General features: G+C 39.1%; 1 protein-coding gene across 1 annotated transcript; it reads left to right on the top strand.

The window, feature by feature from the left end:
* Positions 1 to 29: 29 nt before the first annotated feature.
* On the top strand, positions 30 to 21,895 carry GRK7 (G protein-coupled receptor kinase 7). The gene is made up of 4 exons (XM_039722295.1): positions 30 to 3,286; positions 4,019 to 4,456; positions 16,372 to 16,643; positions 20,500 to 21,895. The coding sequence occupies exons 1-4, from the start codon at positions 2,537 to 2,539 to the stop codon at positions 20,840 to 20,842; spliced, it is 1,803 nt and encodes a 600-aa protein (XP_039578229.1). The 5' UTR covers positions 30 to 2,536; the 3' UTR covers positions 20,843 to 21,895.
* The last annotated feature ends 1,232 nt before the right edge of the window (positions 21,896 to 23,127 follow it).

Here is a 23,127-nt window from a genome sequence, read left to right as displayed (position 1 = left end):
AGTACCAAGCCCTGCTTTTAGCTCATGTCACGTGCATGGCAAGAGTAGCTGAGAATTGCAGTTGTGGAAGAGTTTTTCCGACATGTCAGCTCAAAGGGGTGTTGACACAAATGAGGTATTAGGAAAGTTAATGTTGAAATCAAAGCAGCTGATATTTTTGTGTCTCTATTTGCATATTATAAGTATCTTGTTGACCAGTAATTGGGTTCATCTAGAACATAAGGTAATGAATTTTAAGTCCTGCATATTTTGTCTGTGATTTAGTGATTAGCGTAAGTCCCAGTCCTCCTGTGAGTCTACACCAGAGAACTTCTCCACATCATACCCTGCTATGCCTGATTAGCATGGTTGTTAGTACATCCCAGTACATCCCTGTGTTCAGTTCTGTAATTTTTCACCTCCTGTACATGAAAAATAAATCATTTCTGCTTCTTGCCCAAACGTACTGTTTCATGAGCAGGTAACACTACCTTAAATAGCCATTATCAACTAATAGATTAATGCTGATCTGCTTTTCTCCAGTGTTTAATAAACGCTGAGCAGATTTGGATAAGTCAGCAAGCAGATCTCAAAAGTGACTGGAGTAATGAGTGTATGTTGAATGATCATATTTGATTTTGCTTTTAATAAAATTTTGTTATTTTAGAGAAAATTTATATTCCATAGAAACTGGGAAAGATTCTAATTAATTGAATAGAATGGTCTTTGGAGCTGTAAATGTATCTGTCTTATGCAGGTGCCATAAACATTAGGAATTTTCCTGGTTTGCTTGGGCATGAATATACCCATAGCTGGAATGAGCTTGAGTTCAGCCTTAGGGCCCCAGCTACCAGCAATTTGTCCTGCTGCTCTTTGAGCTGTGGTGGATATTCTGGCCAACATAAAAAGGACCCTACTGAACTTTAGGAAATGAAAAGCTTTATTTTAAAAGCTGCAATTAAAGCTTTGTTGCCTCCTTTCATGCCTTTCTCTACCCAGGGTATTAGAGGAATGTGTTGCTGTAGGCCCCATTTTCAGGACAGCCCCCAGCAGAATTCCCCATGTCTCCCAGTGGCTCTCTGCAGTGTTGCCCACGCTGTTGGCTGCTCTGTTGAGCCCTTTACATAACCTGCCACCCTGGGCTTGCTCTCACCTGGCACAACTGGCCAGGCTTTCAAGTGTCTGCCTTACAATTCCCCCTGTTCTCGTGCACACACAGCAGTTTGCAGGCATGGCCCTCTCCATTGCTCCTAGAAAAACACACCTCCAAGGGAATTTTGTAGAGTGCAAGCATGAGTTTTATATCAAATGCTTTCAATGCGGACAGGATTAAGCATGTAAAAACAAAACCCTGCATGGTTGTAGAGTGGCAAAAAAGCAGCCAAGAAGGGTTTAACACTTACTGTAGGGAGTCTGAAAGGTGCCTGTTATTACTTTTGATGTTTAGTTTTTGTGATTCAGCTCTTCAGCTTGCTCTAAGATTGTAAGAAAAGAAAAAAGAAACTTGACCTTGACCTCAAGAGTACAGCTTGACCCCAGTGTTACTTCTTTTCTTGTTCTCATAATACCTTGCTTATATTTAAGGAAAGTTTTAACAGCCAAACCACCTGATCCTACAGCAGAAGGGGGCTTAGCCTAGTGAGTGCCACACATAATTTTTATTCTTTTGAAGGGAAAAAAATGCCTCCTGGTATGCAGCCAGCAAGTGCAGGTGGAATTTGCCTTCACTTGATTATAATCAGCTTTGTCCCTTTGTTGATGTCACCTCAGCTATATGCTGTTGCCACCTTCTTATCTAACCACTTTCTGTCATAAAGCTCAGCAGGGAAAATAAACTGAGGCCAAAACAACATATGGAAGTGTCTTGGCAAGATTTGGCTGTTCATTTGAAGTGTTTTTCCTTTTTCTGTGGGTAGGAGATGAAGTCAGAGCTGTGTTGTTTCATATATAAGGATCATTATTTTTAGACCAGTGGCAGTTCTTAGCCTCTGCATGTAATCTGCTCAGACAGAGCCACGCGAGGCAGCAGGGTTTGCATGAGCTGTCTGTGGGGCTCAGTCACTGCTGTTGAATATAACTTGAGCTTTAGAGGTGTGAATGCTCAAAGCACTGAATTGTGTGGTTCATCCATGTCGAGGTCTTTTAGGCGTGGCAGATTTGTGATAAAAGCTTTTCATAAAACCAGATGTTAGTCTGCTGGTGTTCCATGTCAACCGGGGGAGATCCAGGCCTGTCCTGATGACTGTAGCCAAAGTTCCCCTGAGTTGGAGAGAGTGCATATATTGCAGCCATGAATCTCTGCATGTTCCCAGCAGCCAGGGACAGTGCATGCAGAGGGAATGTTGGCACATTTAAAGGTTATCAGGGCCCATTCTAAAAAACACCAGCTGAACCACGTGCGGTTGGTGCTGCCAGTGGGAAGGTTTGCCTAGGGTGTCATCCCTCAGCTATACATAGCAAACTCAAAGCTTCTTACAGAGAAACCTCTTACCAGTCACTTTCCACAAATGGTGCCTATACCTAAAGGTACTTAGTGAAAATCCTTGAGAGGTATTTAATGCAAAAGCAGTTAGTTTCCCTGGTGTTTTTCAGAAGCCCTCACACACCACTAGCAGGGAGAAGTGCAGTGCAGCTACAGCACAACTCCTGGGCCAGTTACTCATTGTGTCTGAACCAGGCTCTGCCACCCCAAGGGCTTGCCAAGATGTGTGACATGGGGGGGCTCGACAACCTGATTGCCAACACTGCCTACCTCCAGGCAAGGAAGAGTGGAGAAGGAGACACCAAGGAAATGCAAAAGAGGCGTAAGAGCCTCTCGCTGCCCAAGATTGAGGACTGCAAAGAGCATAGAGAGTCCATTGCTGGTGATTATGACAGCATCTGTGAACAGCAGCCCATTGGCAAGAAATTCTTCAGAGACTTCTTAGAGACAGTGCCAGAATATTTGGTAGCTAGAGACTTCCTGGATGAGGTGTCAAACTGGGAGTTGGCAGAGGACAATCTCAAGAGCAGTAGCCTGGAGAATATTGTCACCAATTTTCTTAAGGAAGGCGCCAAAAACTATCTGTCTTTCATGAGCTCTGACTTGGTCAGCAAATGCAAAGCAGCTACTGCAAAAGACTATGAGAACATCATGCAGCTGGCCAAGGAGGAAACCAAAGTCTTCTTTAAAGACAAGCCCTTCCAGGACTTCCAGAACAGCCCCTTCTATGACAAATTCATCCAATGGAAAGTGTTTGAGAAGCAACCAGTAACTGATAAATACTTCTCTGAGTTCAGAGTGCTGGGCAAAGGTGGCTTTGGAGAGGTAAGAGCTTGTACTTTTAAGGATGTGAGTCATCTCTCCCCTTTCAAGACTAGCAGGTGGGTTTGCAAAGAGCAGTGGATTAAGCCACTGTATGAAGATTTGTAAAATGTGCCCCTTTAGATTGCCCATTTTCCAGAAATCAGGCTGGGTTGTTTATATTGTGATAGAGGCTCTTGTTAATAAAAAGCTACTTTAACATTTTTATATTGTGTATCTATGCTAGTTAAAAAAGCAGGCTTCTTTACAAAAACTTGCATGAATGTTCATGTAGTTGACTTAAGTCTGCTCCTTGACATATTAGCCTGTGCTATCTCACACACTCCCAGATAATTCCTAGCTGCAGTTTAGGGAAAAGCACACATCAGGATCTTGTCCCAAATTGCAGTATGGAAGTTTTTTGAGAGTCAAGAGAGTTTAACTGCACAGATGCAATCTGTATATGCTGCTTATTCTCATGGTTTCTGATTTTTGTTCTTGTCCTTGTTCCTTTTATTTGCCTGCTGGTGGCATCCTCAACAACTTTGTATCAGGATAAACTACTGGTCCAGAACAGAACTGATTGTGTGCTTGTTTTTTCTTGTTTTCTGTGCTAATATACTCTTCATAGAAGTTAGCATCAGCAGCTACTAATAGACATCAGTGATTCCCCAGTTCCTGCCTGTTATGACCCTTGATATATTCCACTCGCTGTGTAAAATTCCTTCATTACCTTTCCATGTGCATCTTCTCTAGGTTTGTGCCATCCAGGTCAAAAATACTGGCAAGATGTATGCCTGCAAGAAACTGGATAAGAAAAGGTTGAAAAAGAAAAGTGGAGAGAAGATGGCACTGCTGGAGAAAGAGATCCTGGAGAAGGTCAACAGCCCTTTCATAGTCACACTAGCTTATGCCTATGAGACCAAAACCCATCTGTGTCTTGTTATGAGCCTCATGAATGGAGGGGATCTGAAGTATCACATTTACAATGTGGGAGAAAGGGGTTTGGAAATGAAAAGAATCATCTTTTACTCAGCTCAGATCACCTGTGGGATTCTGCATCTCCATTCCATCAAAATTGTGTACCGGGATATGAAACCAGAGAATGTCCTCCTGGATGATAATGGGAATTGCAGACTGTCTGATCTTGGATTGGCAGTGCAAGTCAAAGAGGGAAAAAGCATCACCCAGAGGGTGAGTACAGATTCTTTGAACGTGGGCCATGCGAAGTGAAGCCATTCTATTTCTAATGCCTTATGAGTCCAGACTTAATTCCCGGAACTGATTCTATGCTAAAGACCTAATGTAGCCATTTCATTCTGAGAGACAGGTCGTAAGAAGATTTGGTTTATTAACTCTTTAGCTGCTGCATGTGGTAAAATAACTTCTTTTGCACAGAAACAGTAGAATCTACTTGACCATTTTCTCTTAAGTTCTTGAACCAATGACTTCAGAGAGGCAGCTGCTTTTTGCCTTATGGAATACTGCATAGTCAGGGATTTAACCAATTGCTCAATGAGCATCAGTCAAACATATGGCTGCCCTGTATTCTGCTTTTGCTCCTAGGAGAATATAGTTTTTTGCACATTACTCTTAAGTGATGCTACTGATTGTATTGCAGGTGTGCATGGCGCTGCATAATAAATTATTTCCAACCCTCCTTCCCCTCACAAATTAATTCCTGAAGCAGTTAGCAGACTTGGCGGTTTGTAAATGTCCATGCCTGTCTATAGGTGTAGGATGAAAAAGATGGATGACCAACTGGATTTTGTGTGAATTAGATTGTGCAGCACTTCAGCTGTGCCACTGGTCGTACCAAACTAACCTGGATATGTAATAATATCAGGAGATTTACACAAGAAATATATTCAGGTAGCTTAGCTGTGAAAAAGACATATTTCTCTCAAGGTATCTGGAGCTTAAAGATGTGCATACTGAGACAATGTGTTTGAAATACACAAGGAAAATGAAGAAATGGAAGCAACATTATAAACTGGTCTGTTAAACTCCCCAAGTTCACATTAGAAATTCAGAAGACAGGACCCACTAATGGCCTTCTACATCATGTTTGAGTGCACATCTTTTGATGTGGCTGAGTTCAGTAATTTTGAAGGATCTTTTATTTCCCTGGCAATTGAAGAAGTTTGTACTATGAGTGGTTTTAGTTCTCACTGAAAGAAAATGTAGAAATTGCTGTATGTATAGATAGTAAATAATTTTAAAATTAAACTGCATTATGTTTTAGTTACAAACATACAGCTTCTGTGGAAGCTAAGGCAGGTTTTCCAGTAGAGCTTATGGGAAATGAGAATGTGTTTTGTTTGTAAAGATGGCATTTGCATCAGTGAACCCAAAGGTATAAACCTTACAGGGCTTTGCAAGTTAGAGAGGCATGCAGTTGCTATGATCAGAGCAGATAGTTGTGTCAAAGGGCAAGTTTTCATCCTTGTAAATATGTGGGGTTTGGCAGAAGGAAAAAACCTCAAAGTTAAAGAGTGTATTTAACCATATGTAACCACTTCTGTTGGTATTAGGGTAGAATCTCAAAGCAATATTGGACAAGGTGGACAAAATGGTTGTTCCTCCTCACCTTCTATGAAGCCATCAAATTGTTAGTGCCTTTTCTTCTGTTGTTTTCAGAAGCTCTAGTCACCATTATATGGTTGCTTTTAGTAGAGCAAAAACTGAAATGAATAATGTCCTACAGGATTGTAATATGTTGTAAGGAATTTCAGTTAAAGGCAGTTTTATTCATACATTACATTAAAATAGGAGAGGGAAGATAAAGATTTTTTTTGGTGTATCATAACTATAAACAAGTTAAATTAATAATTCCCTTTTTTTTGCATTTTTGTAAAATAGTCATATTTGAAAGTTTCTAAAAAATATTATATGAGAGCTGGATATTATTATTATTTATACTCATGTCATACACAGGAAGACCAAAGAACCTTCACCATGTACTCCTGTAATAAAAAAAATGGTGGTGTTAAATTTTTGTCTACTAACTGTAGTTACATTCTGACTTAAAATTATCTGAAAATTTACATCATAACATGCTTTTTGAGTACGACTGCCAAATTGTTATCACTTCACCAAACCTATACACACCACTTTTCTTTTTTCACCCAGAGGAATGTATGGCTCCAAGACAAGTTTATCAAATGAAATTTCATCAGTTGCACCCTTTTGTGGACACATTTTTATAAGGGCATTTTTATAAGCTAAAGCAGAATATGTATTCCTTCCAGGCCAAATCTGTATTGCACTGATATCTAAGTGCCTAATATCATAAAGCTGTTTCCACATTTTGGATGATGGTTTGAACTGACAATTTAAGGCTTGCAATTTTCAGTTGCTAATTAAGGGATATTGCTACTCATCTATAGTATATAATATATGCATTTATCTGTGCATTTATTTCATTAAAGATTGGAAAAAATACACTATTTTGATGAATTCTGAAAGTTTTCTGCACTCTGATAGCTGTAAAAGCCATTAAAGATTAAATTGTTCTGCTTTTAAAGCAGAAAGAAGTTCCTGTCCTCTCATGTATGAATAAATGCACATCACCCATACATCAGCTGGAGGATCCATTAATCCCTTTTGTAAATCTTATTAGGTGATTAGGTTATCACATGGCACAAGCAATAAGCTTGTTAATGAGTTCCTGTTTTAGACATTTTCCAAGTTTTCATTGAGGGTTTCTACAAAATTAAAATGTTTATGTACTGTTCATCAGCCAATAAAGTGTTCTTTGTGGGTAAAAAGGTTTTTTGAAATTTAAATGGATAACCTCAACGTGGTCTTAATAAAAATAGTGTGTTTATGCTTCAGAAAAAGCATTGTGCAACTGATGATTCAATACTTACGTAATTGAAGAAGGAGCCTTGGTATCCTTTAAGTACTGCTGTCACATACACTCCTTGTGAAAGCACTTGTGTGCTCCATACCAATGGCTCGTAACTATTAAAAATAAAGATACCTTGCTTTCAGAAACAGTGCTCCTTACAAAGATCTTGAAAGAGTTGGATACCTAGCCTTGGTTTTCTCCCTCTCTTTTCAGTTGCTAAAGCAGCAAGGAGAAACAGCCAGCTTTCTGTGTGAATGTACTTCGAACTTACCCCCTGTAGTTGCAAGTAATTGATACAGTAATAATTACAAAATTTAGAAAACTTTTATTTCACTAAGTGTGCTGATTTGCCTTTGTAAAGTGCCAGCTGGCCTTAGAAAGAAGAAATCACCAAAAAAAATTTAAATACACAAGTTTGAATAATAACAATCTTGAAAAAGTAGAAAAACAGTTGAAAGCTACTTACAATGTAATTTTCTTTCATTAAACATACATGGATTATATGGGATCTTCTCCTGATAGCTACATGCACCTGTGCAATCTACCAAGAAATGTCTGTGCACATTTAGGCAGTCTGACATCTCTGGAAACAGAAATAAACTCCAGTGGTAATAAAACTATTCAGGACTTTAAATGTCATTATGACTTCCTATAAATGTGCCTGTTGCATCTGATCTGATATGTTGATCAGACCCTGGAAGAACTAGTTTGTATCTTAAAGTTATGGCTTTTTAAATATTGTTATTTTCTGTGTCTTACATAATTGAACTAGACAACAAGGAGAAACTGAGAGCCTGCAAAGATGGCTTTTACACAGGCAAACTGTTTTGTCTGTTATGTACTAGGTTGATTCTAGCACCAACTAGACAACAAGGAGAAACTGAGAGCCTGCAAAGATGGCTTTTACAGAGGCAAACTGTTTTGTCATGTACTAGGTTGATTCTAGCACTAGGGGTTTTTTGCATATGAAATGAGGAGCTTCCATCCCAATTCCACTTTTCCAGAAGTTAGTGTGTATTTGCTGTTTATTTAGGGAAGAATTTTCTGCCCTTACTGGGTATGGCTTTTGTGAAAAGCAACTGTTGCACATAAATTGTGAAGAAGAACTTTTGTTCAGATGCATGTGTGAGACAGAGAGCTTAAATATTGACATAATAACTGTGAAAAATAACATAAACATATTTTTGTAGTATTTATAAAAGTGCATTCATATCTTCAGAGGTTTCGGACTTCTTCACAGTTTTCCTGTGCTATGTTTTATATATTTGAAGGACATCATAATATTTTTATAGGAAAAACATGTTTTGGTTAAAATCTTACTCAAAATGTCCTTTTGCCCTCCTGTATGTTTGTTTATTATAAGATTCTATTTCTTAGGAAAACACGAGGGAATCTATTTAGATGTTCCTGAAACTAGCAGTTTAATTTCCAGGCAGCTGAAAAGCAGGAGGAGGGTTTAGACTTGTGAAATAAAAAATAACTCAGCAAGCTATTCTACAGTTGACCTTTGTTCATTATCACATGGCATTCTTATTGGATAAGATTCTGTAAAAATTTCTTCTTCCTTTGCTCTTTGAAAAATGACAGCTCTTCATTTGCTCAGAATTAGAGGAACTTGTGGCTGTTTTTCTTATACATTTGAAGTATGACATGTAAAATTGATGATATTTTTACTAGCAGAACTGTGTTCTTAAAAATATTGATAATCATAGTTGTTACTGTGATTGTTACGAGGTGCATTGTCATGCCAGGTGTTTGAGATTTTTTTAATCTCTGAAATGTACTTTACAGAATGCAGCCTTACCCACAAAAGTCTGTGTGGCCAGCTGGGGTCTGTGCAGGGGTCCTGAGGGAGCAGGCAGAAGTGCTCACCAACTCCCTTCCCATCATGACTTTCCCAGCAGTCCTGGAAAACCAAGGAGGTCCCAGCTGGCTGGATGTTAGCAAATGGGATGCCCATCCCCACAAAGGGCTGGAAGGAGGATCCAGGAAACTGTCAGCCTGACCTTGGTACCTGAGAAGGTCATGGAGTAGATCATCCTGTGTGCTCATGCAGCACGTACAGGACAACCAGGGGATCACACCCAGCCAGTGTGGGTTTAGGAAAGGCAGGTCCTGCCTGATCAGCCACATCTCCTTCCACAGGGTGACCTGCTTTGTGGATGAGGAGGGGGCTGTGGATGTCTGGACTGTAGTAAAGCCTGTGTCACTGTTAGCTACAGCATCTCCTGGAGAGCATGGCTGCTCATGGCTTGCACAGGTGCTCTCTCTGCTGGGTGAAAACGGGCTGGATGGCCAGGCCCAGGGAGGTGGGGAATGGAATTACATCCAGCTGGCACCTGCTCACTGGTGGGGCTCCCAGAGCTCAGTACTGGGACCAGCCCTGGTTTCTGTCTTCACTGATGATCTGGACAAGGGGAGCAAGTGCACTCTCAGCAAGTTTGCAGACAGCACCAAGTTGGGTGGGAATGTGGATCTGCTGGAGGGCAGGAAGGCTCTGCAGAGGGAGCTGGACAGGCTGGATTGATGGGCTGATGGCAGTTCTGCAAGGTTCAGTGAGGCAAAGCAGCAGGTCCTGCACCTGGGTCACAACAACTCCCTGCAGACTACAGGCTTGGGGAAGAGTGTCTGGAAAGCTGCCCAGTGGGAAGAGAGGGTTGTTGGTCAACAGCTGACTAAACATGAGCCAGTGTAGGCCCAGGTGGGAAAGAAGGCCAGTGGCATCCTGGCCTGTGGCCAGCAGGACCAGGCAGTGAGCTCAGCACTGGTGAGGCTGCACCTTGAATCCTGTATTCAGTTTGGGCTTCTCACTATCAGAAAGACATTGAGGTGCTGGAGTGTGTCCAGAGAGGCAATGGAGCTGGGAAGATTTGTCTGGATTTGTCTGGAAGATTTGTCTGGAGCACAAATCTGGTGAGGAGCAGCTGAGGGAACTGGAGAGAGGAGGCTCAGGGGGACCTCGCTGTTTTTTACAACTCCCTGGCAGGAGGTTGTAGCAAAGTGGGGATTGAACAAGTGTTTTGTTTGTCCTAAATGCTCCATCCTATAATGTCTGATTGTTTCCTTCTCATGTCTTCTGATGACACGTCACTGAGGTGGGAGTGTTAGCAGGTTCTCTCTCCAGTCGGGATCTGAGGCAAAGTTTTATGTGTGATCATGCAAGAAGAAAATGGGGAGCTGCTCTAGAATCCAGAGTTAAAATTGGTGCCCAGTTACTGGATTGTCCTTTCTCCAAGCCCTTTATCCCTTTGAGTTCCATACAGCATTAATCTAAACTGAAACCATGTCGTACTTGTGTCTATTTCTCTTCCCAAGGAGGAGCACACAGGGAGCAGTCCCTACTGCACTCAGTGGCTTTCTCTTTTGTTGTGCAACTTCCTTCATTTCAGTGATTATTGATGACCAAACTTAAAAGATTAAAAACCAGTGCTGTATTTTTTTACTATTCCAGTCAGTGACTTTGAACCCAGGGCCATTTTTTCTTTTTTTCTAATATAGCAAAAATCTCTTTTGTCCCTTTTGTGCTTTTGCCTCTGGGGGCTTTTTTAAAGCACACAAATTTCCCTATGAAAACTATCTTCTTATGTGAAAATCAAAAAAGTTTGATCTTGAATCTTACATAAGTATGTGGGATTCATATGCTCATGTAAGATTCAAGACCAAACTTGGGATTGGAGCTCCTAAGCTCCAGTATTGTCTTTCTCATTGTCTTCTCCTGCTACTCTGAAGAGTCCTCCTTGTGTTCTCCTGAATCAGTAGCCAAACAGTTCATGATGGGCCACCCCATCAGAAGGTCCCTCCTTTGCTAAGCATTAACAATATGCATAGAAATCTTTATTCTGTGTGACTTTCCTAAGTGCCTTTTTCCCTATTTAGATTTGATTTTATCTTCTTAAAAAAAAAAAAAACCAAAAAGCTGCCTATTAATTGGGTCAGCTAGTTTCTTGTTATTATATGAACATGTGGTGAGAAACTGGATGAACTACAGTTCTGTGTAACTCATTTAAATTGTGCTCTGTTCCTCCTCACAGTGACTTGGGAGAAGAATTAACGTGGTGAAGTGAGTGGCAGAGGCAGATCAGTGTTGTTCTCCACATCCAGAGCCTGTTAGCTTGTGTGCAGGGAAGAGATTTCTGTGGTCTGTTCCTGCATTCCTGCAGGGTCTATTAAGGCCATTGCTGAAGGAGTGGAGGAACAGCTGGACAAGAGAACAAAGCAGGCAGTGGCACCCCTTGGAGGAAGGAAGGACCGAGCCCCAGGAAACAGCTGATAGAGCTAAACTCAGCTAGTTTTTTTTCCTCTGTTCAACAGTTCTTGTGCCATGGCAAACAAAAGATAGACATTCTGATTTGCTTTACTGTTTGGTTTGTTATATCAATTGAGTTTGTTTTGCAGAGATCTGTGGGAAAAGGTAGCAAGATCTAAATCCCATTTCTCCCCATTTGCCTGTTTCTGTGCTGCTGAAAGCTCCAGAGAGTTGTCTCCCTTCCCTGGCTGCACCTGCTGGAAGCTGGCACGGGGGGGTGTGAGGGGCTGTCCCTGTCACACAGCAGCCAGGGCTGTGTGAGCTGCTGCTTCTGCTCCGGGCTCTGCTGTGCCCAGCGCCCCTTGACTGCGCTGCGAGCTGAGTGCACTTAGTGCTTCTCAGGATCACATCTTGAGTTACTGAAACATTATAATTATGTGACCTTTGAAAAATTTATGCAGGATCGCATTTCTCAAAAGAAACATTTGTATACTTTCAGATGAGTCATTTCTACTATGCCCTGTCAAATCACCCTCAAAGCAATAATTCCACTCAACAGAACTGCTTTGCTAATGTAGCCAAGGGCAGCATTTGCTCATTACATTTTAGAGGATTACTGAAAAATTGTCTTTTGGGTTGTTCTCAAGGTAGTGAAATAAATGGAAAGTAGATCTGTGAACCCTTTTCAAAAGCAGATCAATTAAAATTTAATTGACTGAAATTTATTGACTATTTTTATAATTCAAGCAGCATATGCAGGTAAACCATCCTGCTTATCACAAAAGACAATATTAGAGGGAGAGCAAGCAAAAAATAGCTAGTGTTGTATTGACTACACTTTAAAAAGTTCTGTGCCTCTACAATGGCGTAAGATTTCTGTCTCTAGTAAAAAGTTGGGATAATATAAGTCTTTGTCTTCTTTGTGATATTTTTATTAGGTGTTTCCAGGTCAGTGAAGGTGTTATATCGTGTTTTTGTGTCTCTGTAAGATCACTTGATTAGTTAGCACATATGTTCAAATGGTTCCTTGTGTTACCAGGAATTATACAGGAAAGAAGAGAATAATGTACTTGGTCTCAGTCAAAACCCAGTGAACATCCTAATAGTGTAGAGTTGACAACAAAAGAATTAATTTTGAGTATGGGTTTTTTAAGTTTCTGTTTCCATTAAAAGAGTGAAATTTATCCATGTAAAGTAAGATATAGGAAGAAAAAGTGGATTTCTGTTAATATACAGCTTCTGAATTTGATTATAAATTTTACCGAATGAAAACATCTGCAAAATCATACAAGCCTACTAATTTTTTGTATGACAGACATATCAGTATCCCATACTTGGAGATATCCATTCTGAGGCATGGTCAGATAATTCTAACTGAATTAAATATTCAATACCAGCCTGTGGGAAATAGACCCCTTCAAAAAACAATGCATTTTTCTTTCATGGTAGCTTTTAATTTCTTTGCCTTCTGTCCTTTCTTTTTTTCATTTTTGCACTAGAATATAGTTTACAGTATACTTATTTACTCCACACCTGCCAAGAGTAATTTAGTATCATTCACTTTTGCTTTGGGAATCAGGGGATAAGTTTTCCACCTAATACATTATTTTTGCTGCTCAGATTTCACTGCTGGTGAGAGTTGTACAGTTTAATAACTCCCTTCACCAAACTTCTGTTTTACTTCCTTAGATAAACCTCTCCTGAGGTTACTGAGGCTGCCTTTCCTGTTGCCCTAGGATCTCTGTTCCTGGAAAGATGATCTGATTTTTACGTCTTGTTCTCCATAATGATTAGTGTAGGGATGTTAGGTATTACCTTCCCTCTAATGCTGCCTGCTCTCCAAAGATAGAATTAAATCTTCATTTGAAGGATCTGTGTTCTTCCAGGTGCTGAATAATTCTTTTTTTGTGTTCTCTAATATGGCAAATGCTAAAGGCTTTAGCATTTTCTTCCCAAATCATTTTGCCAGAACTACACATATAGAGGAATAGGTGGAAAATACTAAAATTTAAGCTCTTTTCTTCCTTTCTTAAAATTCTTGTTTTGATAAAAATAGAGATTTATGTATTTCTCCCTCCTTACTGTTTTTCTTCCCCCTTAAAAATCCCCGTTCACTTGTGAAATGTGTTTGCTTCTGGTATAAAAGTGTCACATTTTAGTGGCTTTTAAAAATCTCAAATCTTATGAGATCAGATTTAGATTCCTGCTTCTTAGCCTGTTCCTTCATTGTGCATAGCAGGAAAGCTTCAGGGTTGGGAGAGATTTGTTTTTAGATTCAAGTTTGGATGAAATTCTATGAGAAAACCAGCTCTCATTAAATTCTGAATTGAAATGGTTTGGCATATCAGAGGAATGATGTTTCTAGACTTCCTCAGATGGAGCTGGATCAGCCCAGTAACAGCTCAAGATTTCAGAGCTACTAATTTAGAGTGTGGAACTTCAGTTCTTGTTTACATTTAAGCTCATCCACAGCCTGTCACTTTAGCCTGAAGGGAGGCTGTTGTTGGTCGATTCTGTTTTCTATTAAGTTGTGGTTGTGCTGTCTTTTTGGTCTGTGGTGATGGCCTTGCTTTCTCTGTTCTTGAGAAACACAAGCACCATGTCAAAGCATGGTGTTCTTCCAGATGGTGTGTCCTGCTGGAGGCTCTGTTGAAAATGCCCATGGAAGAGACTGAAGTTACTTGGCAATTACTTCTTTTGAAAAAAAACAGCTATGAAAGAGAAAATGCAAGTGGAAGGAAAGAGACAGTCTGAAAGGAGCTGCCTTGAGACACATCTGTGACAGTAGATTGCTGACTTTTCCATGTCAGATGTATCCAGGTTCTTTCTGTATGGTGATGCTAAGTTGCAGCAAAGTAATCTCTTATCAGGAAGACCATATTGTGCTGTCAGGGCACATTTTGATGATAATGTGACTCAATAGTTCTTCAAGGCATTAGTGCCCCAGCTTCATCTCAGTAAAAATGAGAATGTTTATTGCTTCCCAGAAGGAGAAAAAAAAAAGCAAAGAAAAAAATGTTCCAGAAACCTATTTAGAGCTGTGTTTACTAATCCACAGTGAGCTCTGTGTGCAAGCTTTTGTATCAAAATTTCTCTACTACTTTCAACCCTTCCTCTCCCTTCCAGGTTTTTTGAGGCCAGAAGATCTGGGGTCTGTGGTCTGTGTTGAGCATTTGTCCCCTTCCCTGAACAGGGCAGTAATCATACCTAAAAATGTAATACTGTCAGAGTATCTCTCAATATTTTTAGTTAGAGAAACTCCATTGTAAGCAGTACAAATTGCCTGTGGGATGATGTCAGCAGCTGCAGTGCCTGTGCTGCTCCTCTGTACTTCTGTGGCTTTAATGAGAGAGGCAACTGTTCACTTTTAACCTTTCTTTTTGCTTTCAACCTGACTGATATTTTTGTTCTTCTCATCCCATTTCTGTTGTTCAAGCATATGGAGGATTTTGCTCTATATCCTTAAAAGCAAAAAAACCCACAAAAATCTAAAAAGAGAGAAAACAAAGTAGATTTAATTTTCTGTCTGTTAAGCTTATGTTTTAATTGATGGTAAAATGTTCCCTCTTGCACACATTGTTTACAGTAGAGACACTGTATGTCATAATGTTTAGTGACACAAGCTAAGTTTATGGGGAGACCTGACTTGGAAGTACTGTGCCTAAATTTGCAAAAATCAGAGGGCTTATCCAACCCCAAAAAATAAAATTAATCTGTTGAGCTGCGCTTTTTATAAATGCAATTTGTCCAAATGAGCTTTGCTTTACCTTTTTCTAACTGTTTTGCTTTGGAGTGAACCTCTGTCACTGATTGTATTCTGATAGCAGTAATAATGACCATCTTGAGTAAGCTTTAGTGGAATTTTGCACAGACACAGTTTTTTATTTTAAATTGTTATACTGGTAATACATCAGTCCCAGTATTTAAAAAATATGTGAGAGGTTCAAGCAATTTCTGACATGGTTATCACTGTTAGCTTCATCTGGTAAATACATAACATAGAGCATGAGACATAGCAGCAAACGTGGGTTCAGCTGAGGAAATGCTGTTGTGATTGAAATCCCACATCCTCAGTCATGTAACAGTGCAGCAGAGAGCACAGAGAGAGCTGATCCCTCCACTTCCCTCCCAGGTGAATCAGCTCCTGGGGACAGAGGCAGCAGGAGCTATTTCAGTCACTGCTTTTCCCAAGGGAAAGGGGCAGGGCTGGGCTGGGAAGAAAGCAGGCAGATGTCCCTCCCAAAGAGTGGCCATTTCTTCTCTCAAAGAAGGGGCCATTCGTGCTGTGAATAGTCTTTATTCAGGCATCTTTTTTTAGTTGAGAAGTATGAACTTGTTCCTTCACCCAAGTGTGTGTAATTTATGAATTATAATTTTCATAGGTTTACTTTCTTGCAGTGGTTTTTAAGATTTTTCCTTGGGCCTTGGTGGTAGAACATTCATCCAGAAACCAAGAGGGAGGAAGCTGAGAACTTCCTCATTGCAGCTCAGCTACTGGCTTGATGAGAATTTTCTCACAGACAGCAGAGCCCTGTGTTAGACCAATTATGTAACCATTGCACAGGGTGGGAATCAGTGACTGTTTTGCCTAGTTTTTGTATTTTTAAAAATCTTTTCAAATTGATTGCTACTTGTGTTTACACAACAAAACTAAGAATATCTTCAACAACAACAACAACAAAAAAGAATAAAATGGAGGAAGAAAGCAAGCTAGCCATGAATTTAAAATTAAACCACTTTTAGGTAGAAATTGCACTGACTTTCAAATTTCAACTTTGAAAAGCGCATTTAAGACAGTTTTGTTATGTTCCAAGATGTTTAAAGAGAGTCCATGTCCTAAAAAAGTTATACCTCACCAATTCTAGATTTAAAAAAAAGGTCAGGGTTTCTGGATACAAAATATATCAGTAGAATTACTAATATTTTGGAAGAATTATAGCCTAGTCTGTTTAACTGTATGCATTTCACTACTGACATTGTAAAGTAAATCTGTCTGTGTGTTTGCAATAGGCTGGGACAAATGGTTACATGGCTCCGGAAATCCTGAAGGAAGAGGACTACAGCTATCCCGTGGACTGGTTTGCTATGGGCTGCACTATTTATGAGATGGTTGCTGGGCGAACACCGTTCAAGGATTTCAAAGAAAAGGTCAATAAGGATGAGGTTAGAAGAAGAACTCTGGAAGATGAGGTGAAATTTGAACATGCCAGCTTTACAGAGGAAGCGAAAGATATTTGTAAGCTGTTTTTGGCTAAGAAAAAAGAGGATCGTTTAGGAAGCAGGTATGCCTTCCCAATCTCAGTACAAGAGAAATTAAAGCTGCAAACAATATAGTTATTTTACTCATTGCACAAAATGGGTTAGAACTTCATTTTCTGCAGAGTAATGATTTTTCCGTTTAACTTCTAGGAAGAAAGAGGTGGGAAGTTTTGAAGATAATATAGAAATAAGGAATATTGTTGCAATAGTGTGATCATCTATCCTCACAGCTATCCTCAACTCATAGGAGTTGCCTTCTTGTTATTTTCTGTGTTAGACTCCATATAGTTTTGGGAGAAAGGGTGAAAAGGGTTTTTCTTACACATTATTTCCTAAAGATAAAGGATATTAAGTGGATACCTGCATCCCTGCTAGTGCAGACTGAATGCAGAATATTAGGCTGTAGTGCTTACTGGAATGATGTGGGCAAAAATCCAAATCTGCAATGTGGATTCTCTTCCCTGCAGATATCTAATTTGCAAGGCTGTATCATTGGCTTCTTACTGAAGAGACCTTAACCCCTCTGCTTTGTTCAAGTGCTTTTAAAAATCGCTGTAGAAGTTCTGGTCATCCTGACTCATCCCAGGGAGAAAAAGAATATTTGGCACAAATTCCTATAAAGCAGACCATTTCTGGGCACTTAAGAGGTGGCTTTGGGTTGATGAAGACTGGTAGATATGTCCATGACTTAGCAGTTTCAAGGAACTGTTCAATAAGAAGAGAATTGCAAAGCTAAACCTTGTAATGTTTAACTTGTAATAGCTCTGATCCCTCTGAACTGTCCGTGTGTGTGTATAAATAATTTAGTGCATTTCTAATTAAACAGATTGCAGATTTGCATTTGCAATATAGACAAATAAATATAATAAAAAATGTAAAAAATTAATATGAAACCAATAATACCTGTCTTTAGAATACACCATGATGTGAGTAATCTGTGAATAGAAATGTATGTATCAGGTGCTTTTCCAGTCTAAAGGCGGAATAGACAAAAGATCTCATTGAAAATGCAGAGATAGTCTTCTAAATTTATATTTCCTAACAACATGGAACAGTTTTTCAAAGTGTTAGGCAAGCATTTGTCTAAAAGAATTAAATCTAATGAAAGGTAATAGATCATTAATACACATATTCTTAATATTCTGTTGCTAAATGAAGACAGCTACTCTTGTGCCTGATGAATTTTCCCATCAGCTGTGCAAGGCAGCAGAAAGAAGTTATTTTCAGCAGCACATGGAGTATGTTTAATACAAGATTATGTTGTTGTAGTATGTTTTAAAAGCTTACTTTAAAAGTAAATTTAACACAAAAACATTCAGAGCACTCTGACATTCCGAGCACTCTAACTTAAAGTCAGCATACTTTGCAGACATTTGGACTTCCAGCACTTTGTGAGGTAAACAAATTTCAGAGTAGGGGAAAATGAAATTTAGAAATTGTGAGTGACTTGGTTGAGTTCATTCAGCAAGTCTGAAACAAAACCAGCAACAGACTGTTCACTTATTGTAACCACGTTGCCTTTTCCAGGGGAATCATTTACAATCTTTGTCTCCTTTTTTGTTCCTTAACTTCTCAGCAAAATGAGAAATGCACACAGAAAGATTACTGCACATAGTATTTTTGATTTTCTGCTGTTTTAGATACCCTCCCTCTGATGTGCCCTGCTTGGAGAAGGCGAACAATAAATAGGATGTATACCCTGAGCATGATACAGAATAAAAGCATGCATGTACCTCTTAAACAGGGTGATACTATTCAGGACAGCGGTGTGTTATGTAAAGATTAGCCCTGTAATTCTCCTAAGGACAACAAGAGCTTGGGTTATCCACAGCAGTGTCTGTTGCATAAGTTAAAGCTGCTCAAAGACAGCTTTATTTTGTACACCTGACCTTTTAAAACACTCCACTCTTCTACTGAAGATGTGATTTCACTAGCTAACTCAGGAAAGATGTAGCTCACTCTCCACTCAAGCTTTTTGAGATTAATATCTCAAATCCTGAACCTGTAAAGTGATTTTTAATGTTTTTTTAATGGAAGAATACAAAATTTACCAACTTCATGTGAGTTCATGTGCTCTTCCTATTAAAGTTATGTAAAAGTGCAGTTCACAGAGGATGAGCTCAAGTTCATCTACAGCTAGTTGGAAGATGTCTCAGTTCCAGCAGATGGCATTCATGTAGCTTTACATTTTTCAACTTTTTATGGTTTCAAGATGAGGAACACTGCAGCAATCCATTTTGCAGCCTCCACCAGCCTCTAGTGCTTTTTGGTTTATGTTACAGAAAGGAAAAGCAAAATAAAGGGAGGTTTTTGTGAGTGCCTCTGCCCAGTCAGCATTCCTGGCTTACCAGTGTCCCAGGACACCAGTTAATTTGAACAGCAGCTGAAATGCATTTCAGGCTAACAGTGAATGTAAATAAATTATTTCAGGCTTCTCAAGTACTTGGTTATCACTGGCTAAGTAAGGCAGGAGATGATTTTGCAAGCCTGTGGATATGCAGAAGATCCTTAATCTGTACATTCATAAGTTTGTTCATATGGTGCTTTGGGGTTGAAAACACAATATTTTTCATTGCCCAGCATGCCTGGATGGCAGCATCTACCATTCTTCAGGCTGTGTCATCCTGCTTATTCATGGTGGTGTACAGTGAGTAGTGGCTGGTGGTGTCTTGCTCAGAGGAACTGAGCAGCAGAGGTGCAAAGTGACAATTTTCTAGCAAGGGGCTGAAAAGAGCAGCTGGTGGTGTCATCTCTGCTGTGCCCAGGGACAACCAAGGCAGGCCAGCATGAGGAACAGGCAGTAGTGCCAAGGTGGATGAGCTGTTCTGCATGCATGGAAATTAAGATTTTAAAAAATAAAGATTTTTCCATAATCACACAAATCTACTGCTTCTGTATGGTGCTTCTGCACACTTGTAAAGATAAAAACACTTCCCAAGGGTTTGCATTACATTTTATTCATAGAACATTGTCTAGAAATACATGAGGTCTTGCACTTTGCTAAGTTTGAATTTGTAAGGAGGTTGGAAAAGAGTTTGGAACTACCATTTTCTGAGGCCAAAACACAGACAAATTTGATTTTCCTATATTACTGTTTTCAAGAGCAGTGCATCCATAAATACATTAAATAAAGAATTCATAGGTGTGGAAAAGACAGGGCTCCTCTCTGCTCCTCCTTTCTCTAGAATTCCAAATTCACACTTTGCATGCCTTGACACTAGAGGCGCAGTTCAAAAGCTGTGGTCTTTGGTCATGCTTCAACAAGCACACATTTGAGGCTCAGGTGATTTTTATCATCAGAAAATATCCTACAAGTCTCTATACAGGTCTACGTGAAATAGTTAACTAGTTCTTTTACAGCTGAAGTTCTCCCTGAGGTCTGCAGTTGTTTTTTGAAAGATTTATTTAACTTAAGCATTTACAATGATTTAGTCCTTTCTTGTTTTTATTATTGGGTTATAACTATATTAATAAAGGATTATGTTTGCGACAGTGGCACACATGCTTTTGTTAATGTCATCATCTGTGAATCTCTTGCCTAAAAAAAATCTTTGTTAATTTATAAGAGTAGTTCTTTTGAATGAACTGTCACTATAAGTGGAAGCGTTTATTTGAGTGACATAACTGAGTTTTCGGATATAAATGTGTAGATGTTTTGAATTGAATACTGCACCCTGAGAGGTGCAGTAATGGGATCAGAATGTTTTCAGCTGCTTGGCCTGTGTTGTACAATGCAGTGTTCCTTGGTTAGGAAAAAAGGAATTGTGTTGCATGACATAAATATATATATCTAAAGTACTGTCATGTGGAAAACACAGACACCCCTGTATCTCTCTGAGAGCAAAACACACCAATGAACAAACTTTTGTTTTATTGCAGGAATGAGGACGATGACCCAAGAAAACACAGCTTCTTCAAAACGATAAATTTCCACAGGTTAGAGGCAAACCTTGTCGACCCTCCATTTGTGCCAGATCCATCAGTTGTCTATGCCAAAGATGTTGCAGACATTGCTGACTTCTCTGAAATACGAGGAATTGAGTTTGATGACAAAGACAAGAAGTTCTTCAAAAAGTTTGCGACAGGTGCTGTCCCTATACCCTGGCAGGAAGAAATCATTGAAACGGGACTGTTTGACGAACTCAACGATCCCAACAGAGTCGTTTCTGGAGGTTATGCAAACGGAGGGGAAGCTAAGTCAGGGGTTTGTTTGTTGTTGTAATTATATCATTACCAAAAAGAGTAGAAACCACCTCAGAACTTTCCATATTCTGACTGTGTTTCACAGACTCAGTACGCCTGTTTGAAAAGAGCCAGCCAGTGTAATGTGACATTGTCAGGCTGTGCAGGACCACCAGCTGAATAGACTGTATTGTTTTCCTTTGCTCTAAGGAAGGAGATATTTTTGTGTTATTGGAGATGAATCAAATGAAGAACCATATTTCTCCAAGAAGCTTAGAATAGAAATTCTGAAATACAAAAAGCAATGATAGAGTAAAGAGGCAAAAGCTTTTGAAAATGACTGTTACTGCTTCAAATACAATAATTCATTGGTTTTCTTTCTTTTTTCTTGTTATTTCTACTAACATTTCCTCTTTATTCTGCAGTTTTCAGGAAGGATTTTTTAATTTTCAAGTAATCTCGGACAGTGGAGCTCATATACCCTGTCAAACTTGGAATCTTACTGGCTAGCCAGTCTGTCTGTTAAATTCTGTTAGTTTTTTGGTGGTTTATTGTAATATGTTCAAATTGTCCTAAGATATAAAGAAAGCTCTACATAACACTTGGATATAAGAGCAACAGGATCAAACTGTTTGCAAAAGTGATTTTAATGGAGTGAAGATAATATTGCACCAATGTAATGGAATAAAGCATTTATTTATTATTATTATTAAGTGTATTCTTATAAGTGATAATACTATATACAAAGAAAATATATTTACAAGTAAATGCACATTCTTTTTGGCAATTTTAAACTTTTATCAGATTTCCTGATAGTTTTTTCTGTATTTTGGTGATAAATTAGGCTACAGATAGACCAAAGCAATTTGTAATTGACTTTTTACAAGACATTTATTTCAGTGTAATGTAGATTTTAATTCAAGTTGCAAAATGCATTATACTGTTAAGTGCTGTAATGGTGAAAAGGTTATGTATGCATGTTGAAACTATCTTCAAATGTTTATTGATTCTTATGCAAATTTTGAAGTGTTTTTATTTTTCAATTTTATGACAACCTAAATTGAATTACTTTGGAATATTGCTATGAGTACTTGCTACTGGTGAAGTGTATTACTCATGAGATGCCTCCTACTGATTTTCTAAGAAGATAGGCAGTTGTTCTTTGCACAGCTCTTAAAACTGGCCCTGCACATGCTGGTCACTGTCATCTATCCAGCCATAATTTCCAAAGTGGAAGTGGAAGCTACTTCATTCCTTGGAGTCCTGGAGGCTGCAAATGCCCCATTTTCTGTTTTTCCTATAGCAAATTTCCCACTGAACTCAAGGACTTCTTTTGGCTCGACACTGGTATTAACTCACATGTCTGTTTTAGAGGAGGAAAACCTGTGTATACAGTGTCTGCCGTACCCAGGTCTGTCATGTGGAGCACAGAGCATTGGTATTTATTCATAACCTAATAGCACATCCCAAACTTTTAAATATTGTAAGTGTTTTAGTCACAGCTAAGTAATACATTGGTAATACTTTGTGTTGTTCTGAGTGGAAAAATAATTGCTCTTTTTTCCTTTTAAATTTGCTTTTCCGGTGCTTTGTATACTTAATATTGAAGTGAAAAATCAAGAACAGTTTTACTTAGGATTAGTGGGTAATTCTGTTCATTAATTATGAGCATAAAATTGTCTGCCTTTTGAATGGAGACTTTCTGTCAAATAATTTAAAACAATATGAGCTGAATTCTGATGTGGTCTTTTAATTGAGAAGGATGATCCTGAAGGATGGTGAAAAGCAGAGAAGTTGAGAGAAGAGTGATGTTGTCCTGGCATGGATTTGCAGGAGTTCTTCCACTACTGACATCCATTGATTTTATTTCTCATTGCTCCACCCGTAAAAAGCTCTTACAGTGGTAGTAAATATACTAGACTAGTATATTTAAGAAACCAAGACTGAAAATTTTGTTACTATATGCATTTTTAGAAACCCACTAAAAACAAAGTGACACAAAAACCGCACGCATCACCTGATAACAGCTAGGAGAGACATGGTAGTGCTAGTGGCATCAAACCTTTGTCCTGAACTGATATACCTCAAATCCATAGAAATGCTGTTTCACAAATCCTCCAGAACCATAAAGCAGTACTCTGAAATGGCCGTAGGTTTTCCAGTGCATAACCGAGCTTTAAGTTGCCATTTGGAAGGAGGCTATGTATAGACCAAACCAGAATTTAGTGTCTTGTTAGAATCACATATCCCCAGTGATATTGGGTGCTGCAAGGCTGCATTTTTCAAAATGTGTTGCAATACTGAGATCTGTGAATTCGGAATACC

The sequence above is a fragment of the Passer montanus genome, unplaced genomic scaffold (genome assembly GCF_014805655.1).
Source record: "Passer montanus isolate IOZ18808 unplaced genomic scaffold, ASM1480565v1 scaffold48, whole genome shotgun sequence".
Taxonomy (NCBI): domain Eukaryota; kingdom Metazoa; phylum Chordata; class Aves; order Passeriformes; family Passeridae; genus Passer; species Passer montanus.
This window is presented reverse-complemented; position numbering and strand designations above follow the sequence as displayed.

Excerpts from the sequence above, each read along its gene's own strand:
- GRK7 (XM_039722295.1), top strand. The coding sequence starts at position 2,537 with ATGCAAAAGCAGTTAGTTTCCCTGGTGTTTTTCAGAAGCCCTCACACA. Across the intron at positions 3,287-4,018 it reads GCAAAGGTGGCTTTGGAGAG|GTTTGTGCCATCCAGGTCAA; the intron begins GTAAGAGCTTGT and ends CATCTTCTCTAG. Across the intron at positions 4,457-16,371 it reads GAAAAAGCATCACCCAGAGG|GCTGGGACAAATGGTTACAT; the intron begins GTGAGTACAGAT and ends TGTTTGCAATAG.